This window comes from Odocoileus virginianus, chromosome 4, assembly GCF_023699985.2.
Source record: "Odocoileus virginianus isolate 20LAN1187 ecotype Illinois chromosome 4, Ovbor_1.2, whole genome shotgun sequence".
Taxonomy (NCBI): domain Eukaryota; kingdom Metazoa; phylum Chordata; class Mammalia; order Artiodactyla; family Cervidae; genus Odocoileus; species Odocoileus virginianus.
The window spans coordinates 80,604,942-80,622,287 of record NC_069677.1 but is presented as its reverse complement, the minus strand read 5'-3'; the positions used below and the strand labels follow the sequence as shown (position 1 = coordinate 80,622,287).

At 47.4% G+C, this 17,346-nt stretch overlaps 1 protein-coding gene across 5 annotated transcripts in view; it reads right to left on the bottom strand.

Annotated features, from left to right (window-relative positions):
• SLC37A1 (solute carrier family 37 member 1) overlaps positions 1 to 17,346 on the bottom strand; it is a 97,032-nt gene that overhangs the window by 18,023 nt on the left and 61,663 nt on the right. For all 5 annotated transcript variants that reach the window (XM_070466817.1, XM_020875074.2, XM_020875073.2 and 2 more), the window contains 3 exons: positions 14,208 to 14,245; positions 8,642 to 8,713; positions 2,756 to 2,887 (listed from right to left, as the gene is read on the bottom strand). In XM_070466817.1, coding sequence (XP_070322918.1) covers positions 2,756 to 2,887; positions 8,642 to 8,713; positions 14,208 to 14,245 — 242 coding nt within the window. The remainder of the gene's footprint in view (positions 1 to 2,755; positions 2,888 to 8,641; positions 8,714 to 14,207; positions 14,246 to 17,346) is intronic.

Sequence of the window (17,346 nt, the reverse complement as noted above, 5' to 3'; positions counted from 1 at the left end):
AGGGAGGAGCTCTCTGCAGGAGGCCCTTTTTGTCTTGTCACTTTAGCAAAGCTATAACCTGTTGTTATTGGTGTTGTTCAGTCCTAAGTCATGTCCGACTCCTTGGACAGTAATTTGCCAGGCTTCCCTGTCCTTCACCATCTCCCAGAGCTTGCTCAAACTCACATCCATTGAGTCAGTGATGCCATCCAACCATGCTGCCCACTTTTCCTCCTGCTCTCAACCTTTCCTAGCATCAGAATCTTTTCCAATGAGTCTGCTCTTCACATCAGGTGGCCAAAGGATTGGAGCTTCAGCTTCAGCATCAGTCCTTCCAATAAGTATTCAGGACTGATTTCCTTTAGGATGGACTAGTCCTTGCAGTCCAAGGGACTCTCAAGAGTCTTCTCCAACACCACAATTCAAAAGCATCAATTCTTCAGCGCTCAGACTTCTTTATGGTCCAACTCTCACATCCACACATGACTACTGGGAAAACCATAGCTTTGACTATATGGACCCTTGTCAGCAAAGCAATGCGTCAGCTTTTTTAATATGCTGTCTAGGTTTGTCATAGCTTTTCTTCCAAGGAGCAAGCGTCTTTTAATTTCATGGCTGCAGTCACTGTCCACTACATTTTAACTAAACTTAAACCAGTTACTCGCATACTCTACTCATTTCTGGCCAGGGCCAGATCTTTCAAATCTTTTGCTCACACAATACTTTGCCTAACTGGTCAGTTCTTTCCTAGATCAAAGAAGTAAAAATGAAGAATAAATAATTAACAGATGACCAGATCTCCTCCTTGGCTTCCCCTTCAGTAATCTCACAAGCAAACTATGTGAACAATACAGCATCTGGAGGAAGATCACGAAGAGTCGATAAGCCTGCAGGCAGTGGGAGTGATGATAGCCCTGATCCTTCATCTCAGGTGATTAACCGAGATTATTCTTTTTCTCTTTAAAAACTTTTGTGGCCTCTTCGAAGTTGATTCTGGGGACACAAGTCCTCCTCCCTGATTGCTGGTACTCTGGTTAAAGCAACTTTCCTTTCTATCAGCATTTGCTTCTCAAGTGTTGAATTCAAGCCGCGAGCAGTTGGACAGTGATACCCAGAAGAGAAATGTAGATTCTGATGAGGAAACTGAGGTTTGGGGTCTCATGGCTATTGAGAAATGCTTATATGTTCCATTTTGTGTCTGCGTTTAGAAAGAGGTGGCCCTTGTGAGACAGCAAGACCAGGTGTCACTTGGGAAATGAGCGTGAGAAATCGGGTAACACTGAGGAACCGACCTCTTGGCTGCTTCTCCCAGGCTATCACAGTGCGTAGCTATGAACACCCTTCAAATCCAAGCAGAGGACACAATATGCAATCCATGCCAGTGCTCTGGAAATTAAACAAAGTTTTCACAGCCACACCCAGCATGGGAGGTGTGTATAATGTACTTCACGCTCACCAAGCGTGTGGCCTTGTGCCTACTGTGTAGCTAACGACCTCATTTGACCCCGAGGACAGCACTAGCTAGCTGTGCAGCCGCCGAGCCTGCACCACGGGTGAGGGAGCAGAGGAGGCCTAGAGTGGTGACCTCCTGCACCTGGCATGCCCAGCCCGCCTGTGGCAGGGCCAGGCCAGGGCTCTGAAGGCTGTTCTTGCCTCCACCCAACTTCTATTAACGGTGGGCACCTTAATTTTAGCAACAGTATCTGACCCAGCTACACAGTAAAGTAAGAACAGAAAAGTCACTACTTGTTATTAATAACATTTAAAAAATAACTTTTATTTAGAACTAGCATCTCCTCCAGGCCAAACCCCCAGAGATCTTTGTTAGGGACTCTGGAGAGTCTTCAATGTCCCTTCTGGCAGGAGACTGGCTCCCGGGTCCTCAGCAGCCCAGTTTCATCTGGGCGCTGGCAGAACTTTCTGTTTAAAGCAGCAGTTCTCAGTTCCTTCACTGTGTGCCATGATGCTGAGGATCTGGGTGCACTGTTGGGTTTCGAGCTCAGCACAGTTGCTATGGAGCCTCTGGGTTCCCTCTTCCAATTCTCCCCGAGGCCAGTATGAGGGAAGTGCCCTTGCCTGTATCTGTTCCCCTAAACAGGCACCCAAGGGTAGGAGCCAGGTATTCTAGAGCGTGGCCCCCAGGGGCCAGTGTGCTCTCCCCCTCCTCCCCTCTCTGCTCTCGGCTCCCTGCCTTTGTCCCCCTCCACAGCTCCACGTCAGAGGAACACAGTTGCTCCCAGGCCTTTGCACAGCTCCCATTATGCTCTGCTCTGGGAGCTCATGGATTTCACATCCATCATATACATATGTAATATATTTTATAACTATTAACAGGTGAACAAAACACTGTGGCCTTATTCAGCCTTGAGCTGATCTGCTTGCAATTCTGGTTCATGCTATGGATTTCTATGGGCTTCCCAAGTGGCTCAGTGGTAAAGAACCTGCCTGTCAATGCAGGAGACACAGTTTCGATCCCTGCGTCAGGAAGATCCCTTGGAGGAGGAAATAGCAACCCACTCCAGGATACTTGCCTGGAGAGTCTCATGGACAGAGGAGCCTGGCGGGCTACATTCCATGGGGTCACAAAGAATTGAACAAAACTGAGCCACGAAGGACAGCACTTGGATTTCTAATGTATAGATAACATGATCATGGATTTCTCTTTTTAAACTTATCAACAGCCCAGTGTCTGTTCACAGCATCATGTGTAATTTGTAGTAAACAGACACTGTTCACTGTTCACAAGTGCCCCCTTTTGAGCGGGTCATGTACTCACGGGAATCTTCAGAGCTCCTGTGAAGCTGATAGCTGCCATGCCGCCCCCACCGTCTGCCGGGAGGATGACCACGTGGTGCTGGTGGCCAGAGTGTTTCCCATCCGACAGCAGTAGACGCTGCATCTCTGGGTCCTGGAGACGAACCCCGCAGAAAAAGAGAAAGGAAGAGAAAAAACATGTTATCAGGCAGTCAATTTGGGAGGTGGGTATGCCGTGGGTAATGTCCTCACATAGCCATTGCTTTACGGCCATCAGCATCCATGTGGTTTTGGGAAACAGTACTGAAAGACATGCAAAATCTTTTGACTCAACTCTAGGACTCCATTTGCGAAAAATACTTTTCGAGGTAGAAAAATACTTATATGATAAAATTAATGTCACACCATTATTGAGAAAAATTGCTAAAGTACATCCACATAAAAGACATACTCTGCAGTTTAAAAAAAAAAAGCTTGTGAGATTTGAAGACATGAGAAAGTGCTTATGATACATTAAGCAATAAAACATCATTCAAAAGCATTTTCATTATGCTCTCATCGAATGTTTAAATATAAACCTATTTTAGTAGGTTAACTATTGGATTTATTTATAGGGAAAAAGAAGCTAAACTCTAAACTGACAATGGTTATCACTCAGTGGTAGAATTAGGTGTGAAAGTGAAAGTTACTCAGTCCTGTCCGACTCTCTGCGAGCCCATGGACTAGAGTCCATGGAATTCTCCAGGCCAGAATCCTGGAGTGGGTAGCCTTTCCCTTCTCCAGGGGATCTTCCCAACCCAGGTCTCCCACACTGTAGGCAGATTGTTTACTGAGCCACAAGGAAAGCCCAAGAGTACTGGAGTGGGTAGCCTATCCCTTCTCCAGTGGATCTTCCTGACCCAGGAATCAAACTGGGGTCTCCTGCATTGCAGGCGGATTCTTTACCAACTGAGCTATCAGGGAAGCCCCAGAATTATGTGTAATTTGCATGAAATGTCAGTTAATTTTTTACATGATCCTGTATTTTTTAAGAAGTTCACAAAGGACATACATGATCACAAACAATATTATTTTAAACTTCATAAACTTCCAATATTTCATAAATTTTGATTCTGGACATCCTTAAAGTTTATCATCATTAAAGCAAAGAACTCAGGGTGGGACATCAAGTCAGAGCAAGGATGATTGACAAATGTCCTTCATAAAGGCACTGTGAAGGTCGAAGATTTAAAAAGAGATGTTTCTATGTACTCCAGACTTTCCACATAATCAAACAGGTTTTATTGATTTATCTCACCCACTCCAGTATTCTTGCCTGGAGAATTCCATGGACAATGGAGCCTGCCAGGCTACAGTCCATTGGGTCACAAAGTCAGACATGACTGAGTGATTATCTATCACTCACTCACACTATAAACTGTGCAAGCTATATTCAAAATGCAGTTAAATTGAAAAAAAAAACAAGAAAATGACAAAGCATTGCCACATCTCTTTCTTGATATCAGAATTCTCTTCTGGTGGAGAACAGAAATTTGGAAAACAGGGTGGCAGGTTGCAGCACTGGCAGCCCCTCGGGCACTGAGCACCCAGCACCTCCCTTCTTGGCTGTGTCACTGAGAAGACTGCCTCCCGCCATGCATGGCTTGGACATGGAGAGCTGGCCTCTGGTGAGCGTGGTCACAGTTAACTATGTGCTCTGATGTTCCAGGATGCAGATGACAAGCCCCGGTTTGGAACCAGAGCATCCTCCTGAAGACAATGCCACAGAGGTATATGAACACAGAGACCCTCTATTTGAGTTTGGAAATAAATTTCTCTCTTGGGAATTACAGCTGTCCTGTGTGTGTGTTAAGTCACTTCAGTCAGGTCAGACTCTTTGAGACCCTATAGTCCGTAGCCCACCAGGCTCCTCTGTCCTTGGGATTCTCCAGGCAAGAGTACTGGGGTAGGTTGCCATTCCCTCCTCCAGGGATCTTCCCAACCCAGGGATTGAACCCGAATCTCTTACATCTCCTGCATTAGCAGGTGGGTTCTTTACCACTAGCACCAGCTGTCCTGTGTAGGAAACGAAATCAATTGTTCTCAACCCTGGCATCTCCTGGGGACTCTGAGAGACCCCAGTGGCCAGGCTGTACCCTAGACCCAATATAGCAGTCTTGGGGAAGGACTCCAGAGAGCCGTTTGTGTCATTAGGGTGAGAACTGCAGGATAGACTTTTTTTTTTAAACACTGAATGTTCTGACAGGTGGACCATGAAATGCAGCCAGATAATGAGAAAAAAGGAAGAGAAAAGACTGCTCAGCCAGGAGGGTAGTAATCACAGGTCCAGCACTGAAACCCACCTGGTCGCAGCCCAGGGTTGGCACTGACCCTTCCTTGTTCAGAACACTGCATACAGTATTCTGTATACTGGGTTCAAAGCCCCAGTCCAGCCCCTCTGCCTTAAGCCGTGAGGAGCCCCTCAGGCCAGGGGAAGCCCTGTCTTCATTTAAGATAGGCCTCCTGCCCACACCTGCTCATCCTCTATGTGGTTCCATCCTCCCAAGTCCAGTATTTTGCAGTGTCTGGAGGAGGGATCAGTGAGGTCATGGGAGAGGTTTCCAAAGCGAACCAGGAAAGCAACCTCTTGGGAACCAACAGAGACCCGCTGGGGGAACTGGGTACCGGAAGTGGTGTGCCTGGAGCCCCCAGGGCATCTGCTGGGACAGAGAGCCCTCAGTGGGCCGGGGGCTCGTTCAGCCAAGGACCCGCACTCTGAGGTTTACACATTCACAGATCAAAAGGGCTCCATGTGATGAAAGCAAAACACACACAGGAGTTTACATGAATGATGGCTCAGCCCAGCCTCAACCTGTGCTGGCCCCACGTGCAGTTGTCGGATGGAGTAACCTTTACTTCTGTTTTTATTAAAGAATTTCTTATTGGAGTATAAATGCTTTACAATGTTGTGCTAGTTCCTTCTGTATAACAAGGTCAATCAGTTGTATGTATATGTATATATATCCCTTCCCACTTGGACCTCCTTCCCACCCCACCCCCAATCCCATCGACCTAGATCATTAACCTTTAGCATCTAAACACCCACTCAGCACTCTTTAAGTGGTTGCTGAGCCACAGCCCATCAGAAAGACCCTCAGAGGTGTAGGAGAGAGTTGGATGGGAGTGTGGGATGAGCAGATGGAAACTGGAATATATAGAATGGATAAACAAGGTCCTACTGGAGAGCACAGGGAACTATATCCTGTGATAAACCACAGTGGAAAAGAATATGAAAAAGACTGTGTTAACATATGTGTGTATACGGAGTCACTTTACTATACAGCAGGCAATTAACACAGCATTGTAACTCAACTATACTTCAATAAAAATAAAATTTAAAAAGATGAAAACAACAAAAAGTGGAAAGAATTGTCAAACAAAAGGCCCTCAGAGAAGCCAAGGATGACAAAAAAAGACACATAGCTATAAGGAGGATGAATGCCAACCATCCCCAACATGACATCATGAAAACCTGCAAGGTTGGACGCAGGTCACCACATGGCAAGTGATCCCAGAGCCTCTTTCTCTGTCCAGGTTCTCGTCCTTTCCCTACCCCCTTCTTTATGATTTTTCCATGAAGTCGTTAAGAACCACACCTGGGGCAGAAAAGGATTAAGCAGTCCCGGCCGAAAAGCCATCATGGTCAGGGGCCTGGGTAAGGCTCAACTCTGAGCTGGTCACTCTGTGAAAGGGGACCCCAGGGTGTGCTGTCAAACCTGTGACACATCCTGCCTGCTGACCCGAGGGCCACCTCCAGTGCGTGAGCTCTTCCTACGACAGAAGCGGGGGGACCAAGCCTGATTGGTGCGCCGGGGCCAGCTGAAAGGAGATGCTCTTCCACCCTGGCCGACACCTGCCTGGTCACGTCCACATCAAGGTCAGCCTGAAACAGAACCTACTGGGGCCTCGGAATATGTCACTGCCTCTTTGGTGACATATTGGTAAATAGACTTTCGTAGAAGAAAAAGAAAAAGGAAGAGGAAGTCACATCTAGAAGACAGGGTTAGTTTCCTGGCCAGTAACCACCCTAGAGGGGCTTCCCAGGGGGCTCAGTGGTAAAGAATTTGCCCGCCAGTGCAAAAGACACAGGTGTGATCCCTGGGCCGGGAAGGTCCCCTGGAGGAGGGCATGGCAACCCACTCCAGTATTCTTGCTTGGAGAATCCCAAAGACAGAGGAGCCTGGTGGGCTACAGTCCATGAGGTCGTGAAGAGTCGGCCACAACTGAGCACACACACAAAACTACATTAGAACTCAGGGCCTGGCTCTCACCTCTAGAGAAAGGTAAGTCTTCAGCAACAGACGGAGAGGAATTAGAGCCATCTGGACACTGATTAAGACCCGATGCTTTGTACCGGTATTTCTGTTCCCCACCAAACGTGGATGCTGAACCTCTGTCTCTAACATGATGGAATTAGGAGGTGGGGCCTCCCGGAGGTGATTAGGCCACAAGGGTGGAGCTGGGTGAGGAGGTTAGTGCCCACACAGGAAGGGAGAGCAGAGAGCTGGCTTCTCTTCCTGCTCCACCATGTGAGGGTTCCTGGCGAAGGGAGCTGCCCACCAGCCGGGAAGCAGGCTCTCTCCAGATGTCAGATCTGCTGGAACCTTGATCTGGGGCTTCCCAGCCTCCAGAAATACACATTTGAAATGCGAGAAGTAAATGTTTATTGTTTTAGCCACCCAGTCTATGATATTTTTGTTACATCAGCCCAATATGAGATACCTGATTTTGATGGAAACTCAGAAATGAGTAGAGATTTGAAAGCATTTCAGTTGAATTTCACTAAAATCCAAGAACCAAACTGTATGAGACACTATTTTTCCTTTTTCCATTATTTCAACCACCTGAAATCATTCCCTTGGGCAATAAAGAAAAAAAATGTAAGAAGTCTGTTTAAAACACTTATCCTTTAAGCTAACTGACTTGAAAGGAGAATACCATACACTTTCAAGGATTATAACCAAATATAAAGCGGCCCTGCAGCTGGGTGTGGTCAGCCAGGCAGAAGTGATGCGAGGCATTTCTTGGGAGCACAGCCCTCCCTTGGTACAGGATCTGTAGGGGATTGGTATCAGGATTCCCTTAAGAGACTCAAATCCTCAGATACTCAAATCGCTCGCATACGATGGCTAAGAACAGTCAGCCCCCATATGGGCAGGTTTCACAGCCCTCTGGACACGGAGGGCTGACCGTATCCTAAGAGGAGAGGGGCAGGTGAGGCCCAGGCTGGGGAAGAGACCTGGATTGCATCTAACCTCTTCACTTCTGAGGGGAACCTGGCAGGGAGCTCAGCCCATCTGTGCCTCAACTTCCTCTTCTGTATAATGGACAGGCAGTGAAGGGGCTGGAAGCTGACTTTCTATGTTTTCTCTGGATCCCCCTCTTACTCCCAACCCACCTTATGCTCTCCCCACCTGAAACCCCCTTGGGTCAGTATGTGCAGACTCAGCCCTCACCTCCTAGACACCTCTGTCCAAGGCCAATGGCTCAGGGAAGCTCTCAAGACCAGGCCTGAACTAGCGCCTGCTCAGTCCTCTCTGGGCAGCTCTGTCTGGTTGATTTTCTCTCTGTACCCCATGCCTGCCCTCTTCCCCCAAGGATGTGAGGTCCATGGGGGTGATGGGATGTTGGGTGAGGGGATGATGCCCTGCCACCTGGAGTCTCACGTGGAGAGGGGCTGCAACCCCAAATGCTGCAGATGGCTGTCCAATGAATGAATCGCTCACAAATTTGAGTCACAAACTTAAAGTAAGCACAGCCCACCATCCAAACAAAATGAACAAATGTGAACTGAAGAAATACAACACCCTGGGTGTCTGCAACAGGTGTCACTGAGGCAGGACCCCAACTGCCTGCCTGCGGAACTCACCAGAGGCTTCTCGGCTGGGACTGGCTTCTGTGGCCGGAACCTGTGCGCACCATTCTCGTAGCCTCTTGGATACTGAGGGAATAAAGTTAATTAGAGCAAATACTGAATCAACAACCAGAAATGACAGCTATGCTCACTGCAGCACGGATACTGTCTCCATGAAAATGCTACCAAGGGAAAAATAAGGCAAATGTTTAAAACAAAACAAAGGCTTCTCAGTTTATTCTCAAGACTCCAGACCCTCAAATAACAGAGGGTAAAAGTGAAATCCTTTCCTGAAGAATCATCCAAGACTGAAGAACATTGCCGTTGTTCAATCGCGAACTCGTGTCCAACTCTTTGCAGCCCCACAGACTGCAGCACACCAGGCTCCTCTGTCCTCCACTATCTCCCAGAGTCTGTTCAAATTCACATCCATCGAGTTGGTGATGCCATCCAACCATCTCACCCTCTGCAGCTCCCTTCTTTCGCCCTCAATCTTTCCCAGCATCAGGATCTTTTCCAATGAGTTGGCTCTTCACATCAGGTGGCCAAAGTATTGGAGCTTCAGCATTAGTCTTTCCAATGAATATTCAAGGTTGATTTCCTTTAGGACTGACTGGTTTGATCTCCTTGCAGTCCAAGCGACTCTCAAGAGTCTTCTGAAGCATCATAATTTGAAAACATCAGTTCTTCGGCCATCAGCCTTCATGATCCAATTCTCACGTCCATACATGACTACTGGAAAACCATAGCTTTGATTATTCAGACCTTTGTCGGCAAAGTGACAAGACCAAAGGATTAAAAAACGTAAAAATGCTGGTTAAGGCAATTTAACTTTTCTGAATGACTTTGACATTTTTAAGACTGAAAGTGAAAACAAAGAGACCTTCTTACACCTGCAGACAGAAGGAAGAAAACACCCTCCACATAGACTTGTCAGACAAGATACAGCTCAACCACTGGGGTTATGGTGTGTGTGTGTGTGTGTGTGTGTGTGTGTGTGTGTGTGCATGTGTGTGTACAGTAAATATGTTTTAATTTCTCTTGGTTCTCAGGTAGCATCAGTGGTAAAGAATCCACCCGCAATGCAGGAGACCTGGGTTCTATCCCTGGGTCAGGAAGATCCCCTGGAGAAGGGAAAGGCTACCCACTCCAGTATTCTGGCCTGGAGAATTCCACGGACTGTACAGTCTATGGGGTCACAAAGAGTTGGCTACGACTGAGCGACTTTCACTTTCACTTTAGGTCTTTAATCCATTTAAATTTTGTGTATGGTATGAGCAAGTGTTCCAAATTCATTCTTTGAATGTGGCTCTCCAGCTGTCTCAGCACCATGTGTTAAAAAGACTATCTTTTTCCCATTGAATGGTCTTGGCACCTTTGTCGAAAAACAATTGACCACACATGTGAGGGTTTGTTTCTGGACTCAGTTCTAGTCTATCGATCTGTATGTCTAACCTTATGATAGTAACATAGACAGAGCCTTAATTAGAGCAGCTTTGTAGTAAGTTTTGAAACTGGGACGTGTGAGTCCAACTTTGTTCTTTTTCAAGATTCTTTTGGCTACTCTAGATTCCTTGAATTTTCACAAGAAGTCAAGGATAAATTTATCAATTTTTGCCAAGAAGCCAGCTGGGGTTTTGATATAGATTACACACAATCAGTAGGTCCATTTAGGGAAATACTGCCATCTTGACAATATTCACTGAGTCTTTCTGGCAGTGAATACAGGATGTATTTTCATTTTCTTAGGGCTTCAATTTCTTTCAACAATGTTTTATAGTTTTCAATGTACCAGTCTTGTCCTTGGTTAAATTTATTCCTGAGTATTTCATTCCTTTTGCTGTTGCTGTCAATAAAATTGCCTTCTTAATTTCATTTTTGGATTGTTCATTGCTAATGTATAGAAATACAACTGAATTTTATACACCGATTTTGTATCTTGCAACCTTGTTAATTTTTTAATTAGTTTGAATAGGTTTTTGGTGGATTCCTTGGGATTTCCTATAGACAATATCACACTGTCTACAAAGAGGCAATTTTGACTTATTCTTGTCCAACCCAGATAGCATATTTAAAAGCAGAGACATTACTTTGCCAACAAAGGTCCGTCTAGTCAAGGCTATGGTTTTTCCAGTAGTCATGTATGGATGTGAGAGTTGGATGGTGAAGAAAACTGAGTGCCGAATAACTGATGCTTTTGAACTGTGGTGTTGGAGATGACTCTTGAGAGTCCCTTGGACTGCAAGGAGATCCAACCAGTCCATCCTAAAGGAGATCAGTCCTGGGTGTTCATTGGAAGGACTGATGTTGAAGCTGAAACTCCAATACTTTGGCCACCTCATGTGAAGAGTTGGTTCACTGGAAAAGACCCTAATGCTGGGAAGGATTGGGGGCAGGATGAGAAGGGGACGACAGAGGATGAGAGAGCTGGATGGCATCACCAACTCGATGGACATTGTGAGGCTGCCAGGGCTAACATTATGACAGGCGGCCCGGACCTAAGTTTCAGTTTCCCCTGAAATGGTAAGATTCCTTACCCCCATCAGGCCACCTGGAGCCAGCCTATCAATATGCGCCCAGTAAGAAACAAAGGGAAAGCTGAAAAGCCCCGCAAACGCCCAAGTTTGAAAAAAGCCCGTGAAAGTTTGTACCAACAAAATTGCTTTGCAAACATGTAACGAATCCGCTTAAGCCAGCTACCAACCGCTTATGCTCACCCTATAAATTTGGGTAACAGCTCGGGCTCGGGGCTCTCTGACCCTGCACCACTGCGTTGGAGGCGGCAGGAGCCCTGGCTCGAGTCAGCAATAAACTTCCCTTTTTGCGAGTTGCATTGTCTTGGAAACCTTCTCTCTTCCCACTCGGGGATTCGGACATCGGGCAAAACAGACATGGGTTTGGGTGGACTCTGGGAGTTGGTGATGGACAGGGAGGCCTGGCGTGCTGTGATTCATGGGGTCGCAAAGAGTTGGACACGACTGAGCGACCGAACTGAACTGAACTGTCCAATCTGCATGCCTCGAATTTCATTTTCTTGTTCAAATGCTCTGGCTAGAACTTCCTATACATTAACTAGAAATGGCGAGAGCAGTCACCCTCGTTCTGCTCCTGATGTTACAGAGAAAACATCCCATCTTTCATCATGAAGTGTGATGTTAGCTGTGGATTTTCATAGACGCCCTTCATCTGGTTGAGGCAAGTCTCTTCTATGTCTAGTCTGCTGAGTGTTTCATCATTAAGGGATGCTGGATTTTGTTGAATGCTTTTTCTGCTTCTATTGAAATGACCCCAGTTTCTGTCCTTTATTCTATTGAGGTATTACATTAATTGATATTCAGGTGTTAAACCAGGTGTATACTGGAATAAATCCCATTGAATCATGATGTTTACCCTTTTTATATGCTGCTGGATTAGTATTTTGTTAAGTTTTGCATCTACACTCATGAGAGAACTTGGTCTGCAGTTTTCTGTTCTTGTGATGTCTTGTCTTCTTATATTATAGGATAATATAGAATACATGGGGAGTGTTCTCTTTTATTTCTTTGGAAGAGTTTGTAAATAGCTGGTATTAATTCTTTGAATGTTTGGTAGAATTCACCAGTGAAGTCATCTAGTCCTGGGGTTTTCTTTGTATTAATATTAAAACTTTTCATTAATAATTCAGTTTCTTTCCTTGTTATAGTCTATTCAGATTCTCTCTCAAGTCAGTTCTGGCAATTTATATTTTTCTAGGAATTCTCCCATTTATTCTAAGCTATCTAACTTGTTAGTATACAGTTGGTCCATAGAATTCCTTTATACTTCTTCTTTCTATAAAGTTGGTAGTAACATCCCCTCTCTCATTTCAGATTTTGGTAATGTGAATCTTCTGTCTTTTTCCTGACCAGTCTAAAGGATTCTCCATTTATAGATCTTTTCAAAGAACCAACTTTCGACTTATGGTCAAAAAATGTTGCCTCCCAGTTTCAGTAAACAAAGGCTGTTGTTGCCACCAAGCCATCAGCCACTACAGCCCCCTTCTAAGATGTGCCTTGAGGGGTTTCAGGAAGATGAACAAGGATCCTAGCCATAGATAGCTAGGATATCTAGGATGCTTATCTAAGGAATAATTTCAGTGAGCCCAGCCTCCTGCATCTTACCATACAGATACATGCGATAAAGTCATTTACTTGAGATGTCTGGTTTTTTGTGATTAGCAATAATCTTTTGAAGTATGTGGCTTTTTTTTTTCAGCAAAAACGCCTATCCATCCTGGCCCCTCCCTTACCTCTTTGGAACACTTCCTCAGAGCCACTGAGAGGCTTCAGTCCTCAGTGAGTTCTCTGAATAAAACATTACAACTTACAGGTTGTGTTTTTTCTGTTGACAAATTTAATTGATTTTCTCTACTGTTTTTCTGTTCTTTTCTGTTGTTGTTTGTTTGTTTTTAATAAAAGAGTCCTTATGGGACTTCCCTGGTGTCCACTGGTTAAGAATCTCCCTTGCAATGCAGAGGACACGAGTTCAATCCCTGGTTGGGGAACTAAGATCCCACATGACAAGAAGCAACGTAGCCTGCAAGCCACAGCTTCTGAGACTGCATGACTCAATAAGATTCTGCATGTTGCAACTAAAACTCAGAGCAGCCAAAGAAATAAATTAAAAATTAAAAAAAAGGAATCCTTATATTTTATAAACATACACTGAAATAGTCAGAGATAAAATGTTATAATATGATGACCAGTATTTGAATACAAAATAGACCCTGAGGAGAAGGGGGGCTCTTACAAGGGGTACTGATAACATGAGATGGGCAGGCAATGGGTACATGCACATCCATGATACTATTCTTTTTACTTTCTTATGTGTTTTAAAATTTCTTTAACAAAAACTTCAAAGAACTGGAAAAACAAAACTGCAAGCTGAAAAGAAGACCTTCAGATGGGAAATTCCCAGGACGGGGCTGTGCGCAGAAGCCAGCACCTGTGAAAGGCCTTGCAAATGCAGCTTTGCATGGAGCTCTGCTCATGATGAGGGGCGGGTGCGAAGGGACAGAGTGGATGGAGATGCGGCCAAGCTCAGCCGCAGCCCCTGGCCTCGGGGGCCCCTCGGGAAGCCCTCCCTTCCCCCCACCCATGGGTCTCTCCAGGGTGGTGGATCTGATGAAATGCCCCCAGAAATCAGTCCAGTCTCTCGCTCTGACCGAATCCCTCTGAGAGTTGGAAAGAGGAAGGGGAGCCCCGATTCCCCATGAGACCTGGGGAAGCTGGCACCCCAAGGGCTCCTGGAGCTGTCAGGGGGACTGAGCAGGGGAGATGACTCAGCTTCAGCCCAGGTCACGCACACAAGCGCAGGAACGCCTCCCGCATGGGGATGCTCTTCCGTAAGTCTGAGCTGTGTGCAAGGATGATTACACACGAGGACAATGACGATCGCTCTCATTATAAGTAATCTTTTCCTAAAACTGCCAATATTTTGACGGTGGGACTGGTGTGCACATTTGGTTACCCACTGACAGGACAGACAGGGTCAGCCTGGTGACAGTGGCCAGACGGCCAGACATGGGCCTGGAAGACACGAGAAGCAGAGAGCATATCCTTACCATGGCCGGGGAGGAAGAGCAGGCAATGTCCTTTGGATCTGAAACACCAAACAGGAATAGCGTGAATCAGGGCTGGGTGCTTCCTCCGACACAAGAAATTAAACCAGAACAAGGCACCATCTGACACTTTTACTAAATTAACAACCATTAAAAAAAAAGACAATGTGCAAGGCAGCATGTCTGGTGGGTGAGGGCAGAGGTTGGCCACCCCTGCACAAACCCACACGCACACACCCCTTCCCTCACTCAGGCCCCAAGACTGCCTGATCCCTGCGAACTGAAGCGGGGAGAACAGGCATCCAGTGCCAGCAAACGCAGGTCATCATGAATCTGAAGCCTGCTTTGCAAAACGGAAAACAGTTTACAAACAAAAACAAGCAGAGCATACGTGTACTGTGGAGACCAGCCTTGTCAGATACATTTAAAGGATAAGTGCCAGGAGGAAACAGAAAACATGACCAGTAGATCTGAGCAGTGGGACTCTGATAACATTTGGGATGAGTCATTTAATGTTATGGGATGAGTAAGAAGGAAAGATTAGTGGGCACAAAACGCCTATCTTGAAATAGAACAAAATGCCTTTTACTGAAATGCAAGGAGGTGTGAAATAAGTCATATTTCATACCAAGCAAAGAAAATTTAAACATGAAGACTCTCCTCTGCCCTTTGGAGACCTCTCCTCGTCACTGTGCATTCTGTGTCTAGATTAGGTATAGACCAGACTTTCCCATCGGGGCTTCCCTGGTGGCTCCGAGGTAAAGAATCTGTCTACAATGCAGGAGACTGAGCTTTGATCCTAGGTCGGGAAGATCCCCTGGAGGAGGGAATGGCAACGCACTCCAGTATTCTTGCCTGGAGAAACTCACGGACAGAGGACCCTGGTGGGCTATAGTCCATGGGTCACAGAGAGTCAGACACGTCTGAGCGACTGACACTTTCACTTTTCAAACCTTCCCATTGGCAGGAACACCTACTCAGCCAGGAAGAACAACATTCTCCCAGCATCCACAGAACAGTCCTTAAAGATCACAACCCTTCTGGGTCTGGTCAGGGGTCGCAGGACCCACCGCGATGCCGCTCAGACCTGGATTTGTAATCTGTCAATGACATGACATTTGATGTACAGTCTTCTGTCTCAAAAACCTGATCTGTGTTCTGATTTCTAACTGGTGGAACAGTTCTCAGAGTGTTCTATGATGCTCTTCCCAGGTAATAATAATCCTCAAATTTGGCTCAAGTAAAACTTTCCAATTCTTTCTTAGATCTACTGATTAATTTTTCATCGATGGAGGGAAGGACATGAAAAGGAACAAAACCAGAAGCTAGGCTTTTTTCATTTTCCTAATTTAAGATCATGTCCATGTGATCTGGGAACGAGAGCTGACCTTATTGCCCTGAGTAGCTTTGGGAAGCAAACCCCACTTCTTAAGAATCCATAAAGCCAACAGCTCTGCTCCCTCCCCACCACCTGGAACCTGGGTCTCTTTATAAAAAGATGGTGAGACAGTTTCACTGCCTTGAAACACAAAGTGAGCCACAGGACTTTAAACTTCCCACAGCGGAGTTCCCTCCTGCAAGACACAGAGGGGCACATGGTCTAGGGGTCCCCGGACCACATGCGATCCTGGGCTGCAGGCTCCTCTTGGCTCACCCTCTGCTGAGGGGAGGCCCAGGGAGCCCTGGTGGGCCTGATGGCTCTGGGGATATGCACTGACATCAGCTCCCCTCAACCCTCGGCTTTCCCCCGCCCATATGCAAGCCCCTGGGGCAGTCCCGGTGGCTCATCCTTGTGGGCATGGCCAGTCCCCAGGATGTGTTTTTTCCTGGGCTTTCACCTGCAGGACATTGGCACATGTGACCCTTGGTGGGGTATGTCTGAGGGCACCTTCCCAGGCAGCCCTAGTGGGGCCGAGGACAGGGTGCCCACGGGGTCCTTGGGCCCAGCTCTGGGCAGGAAGGGCGAGCAGGGACGGCCTGTCCCTCACTGCTGGCCACAAGAAGGGGCACACCTCCAGCTTTGCCACCCACCCCAGAGTCAGGGATCCGGGACGATGAGGGGGCAGAAATAAATCACCAAGATGCACGTGGACCTGATCTTTCCTCTCTGCAGGTGCTCTGCCCTTGGACACAGGATGTGCTTACAGCTGCCTCCTGTCATTCATACAAACGCCACTTCCTTGTTCCGGGGAAGAATACAGTACCGATCCCTTTGACAGAAAGGACCCCGCGGTCTTCTGTTCCGCTGCAGAGGACAGCCAGCAGCCTGTTAGAGTGACAGTGTCGGCAGTGGACTCGGCTCACAGGTGGCATCCGGACCAGGAGGAAAAGACTCGTTCGTGAGGCCCTGGCTTGGGTGGAGCCTGCCCACCTGCTTCTCTCCTTGTTGTGACTCGTGGACATGGGGCCCTGGCGTCTGGGTCCCAGTGTTGAGGCGGGGCATGGTCAGGGGGCCACAGAAACGCCTCCTCCCACCAGGCTGGCTACAGGGGCTGTCCCCGGGGGAGGTGTCAGGGGCACAACCAACTGGCCTCCTGTCAAAGCCGTGTGCAGAGAGCAGCGGCTCGAGAGCTCGGTCTCAAGAGGAAGACGGTCAGTGGGAAGGTGGAGAAACACCAAGTCCATGAGCTAGGCCCTGGGGCCCTCGGCGGAGGCTAGGCGAGGCCTGAGCGAGCAGCCGAGGGTGGTCTTCAGTGGTCCTCAGACAAGCACGGTCACTCCTGTGCAGAGAAGAGCTGCCCAAGGCAGAGAGCACGGGACCGGGTGATGCTTGAGGGGAGGGGGGACCAGAGCGGGCAGAGACCCCTGCCCCAGCAGGGAGGAGCGCAGGGGAGGGGGCAGGTGTGGGGCAGGGGAGGAGGAGCAGTGAGAGGACATTTCTGAGGGCCTTGTGAGGAATGGGGACCAGGAACTCAATGGATGGTCTTGCACAACCTTGAACATATTTACCGGTAACGGTGAAAGGCTAGGACTGCATGTAAGGAGACCCCGCATCGACCAGACGAATGTGATGAAAGGAGGGGACTTCAGCCCCACAGCATCCTCCCCCCAGCCTGCAGCACCCTGAGACCCCTCTTAGTCTTCAGGGCCCACTGAGGGCCGCCTCCCCCCAGGCCAAGGAGGGGGGACATGAGTGCCCAGT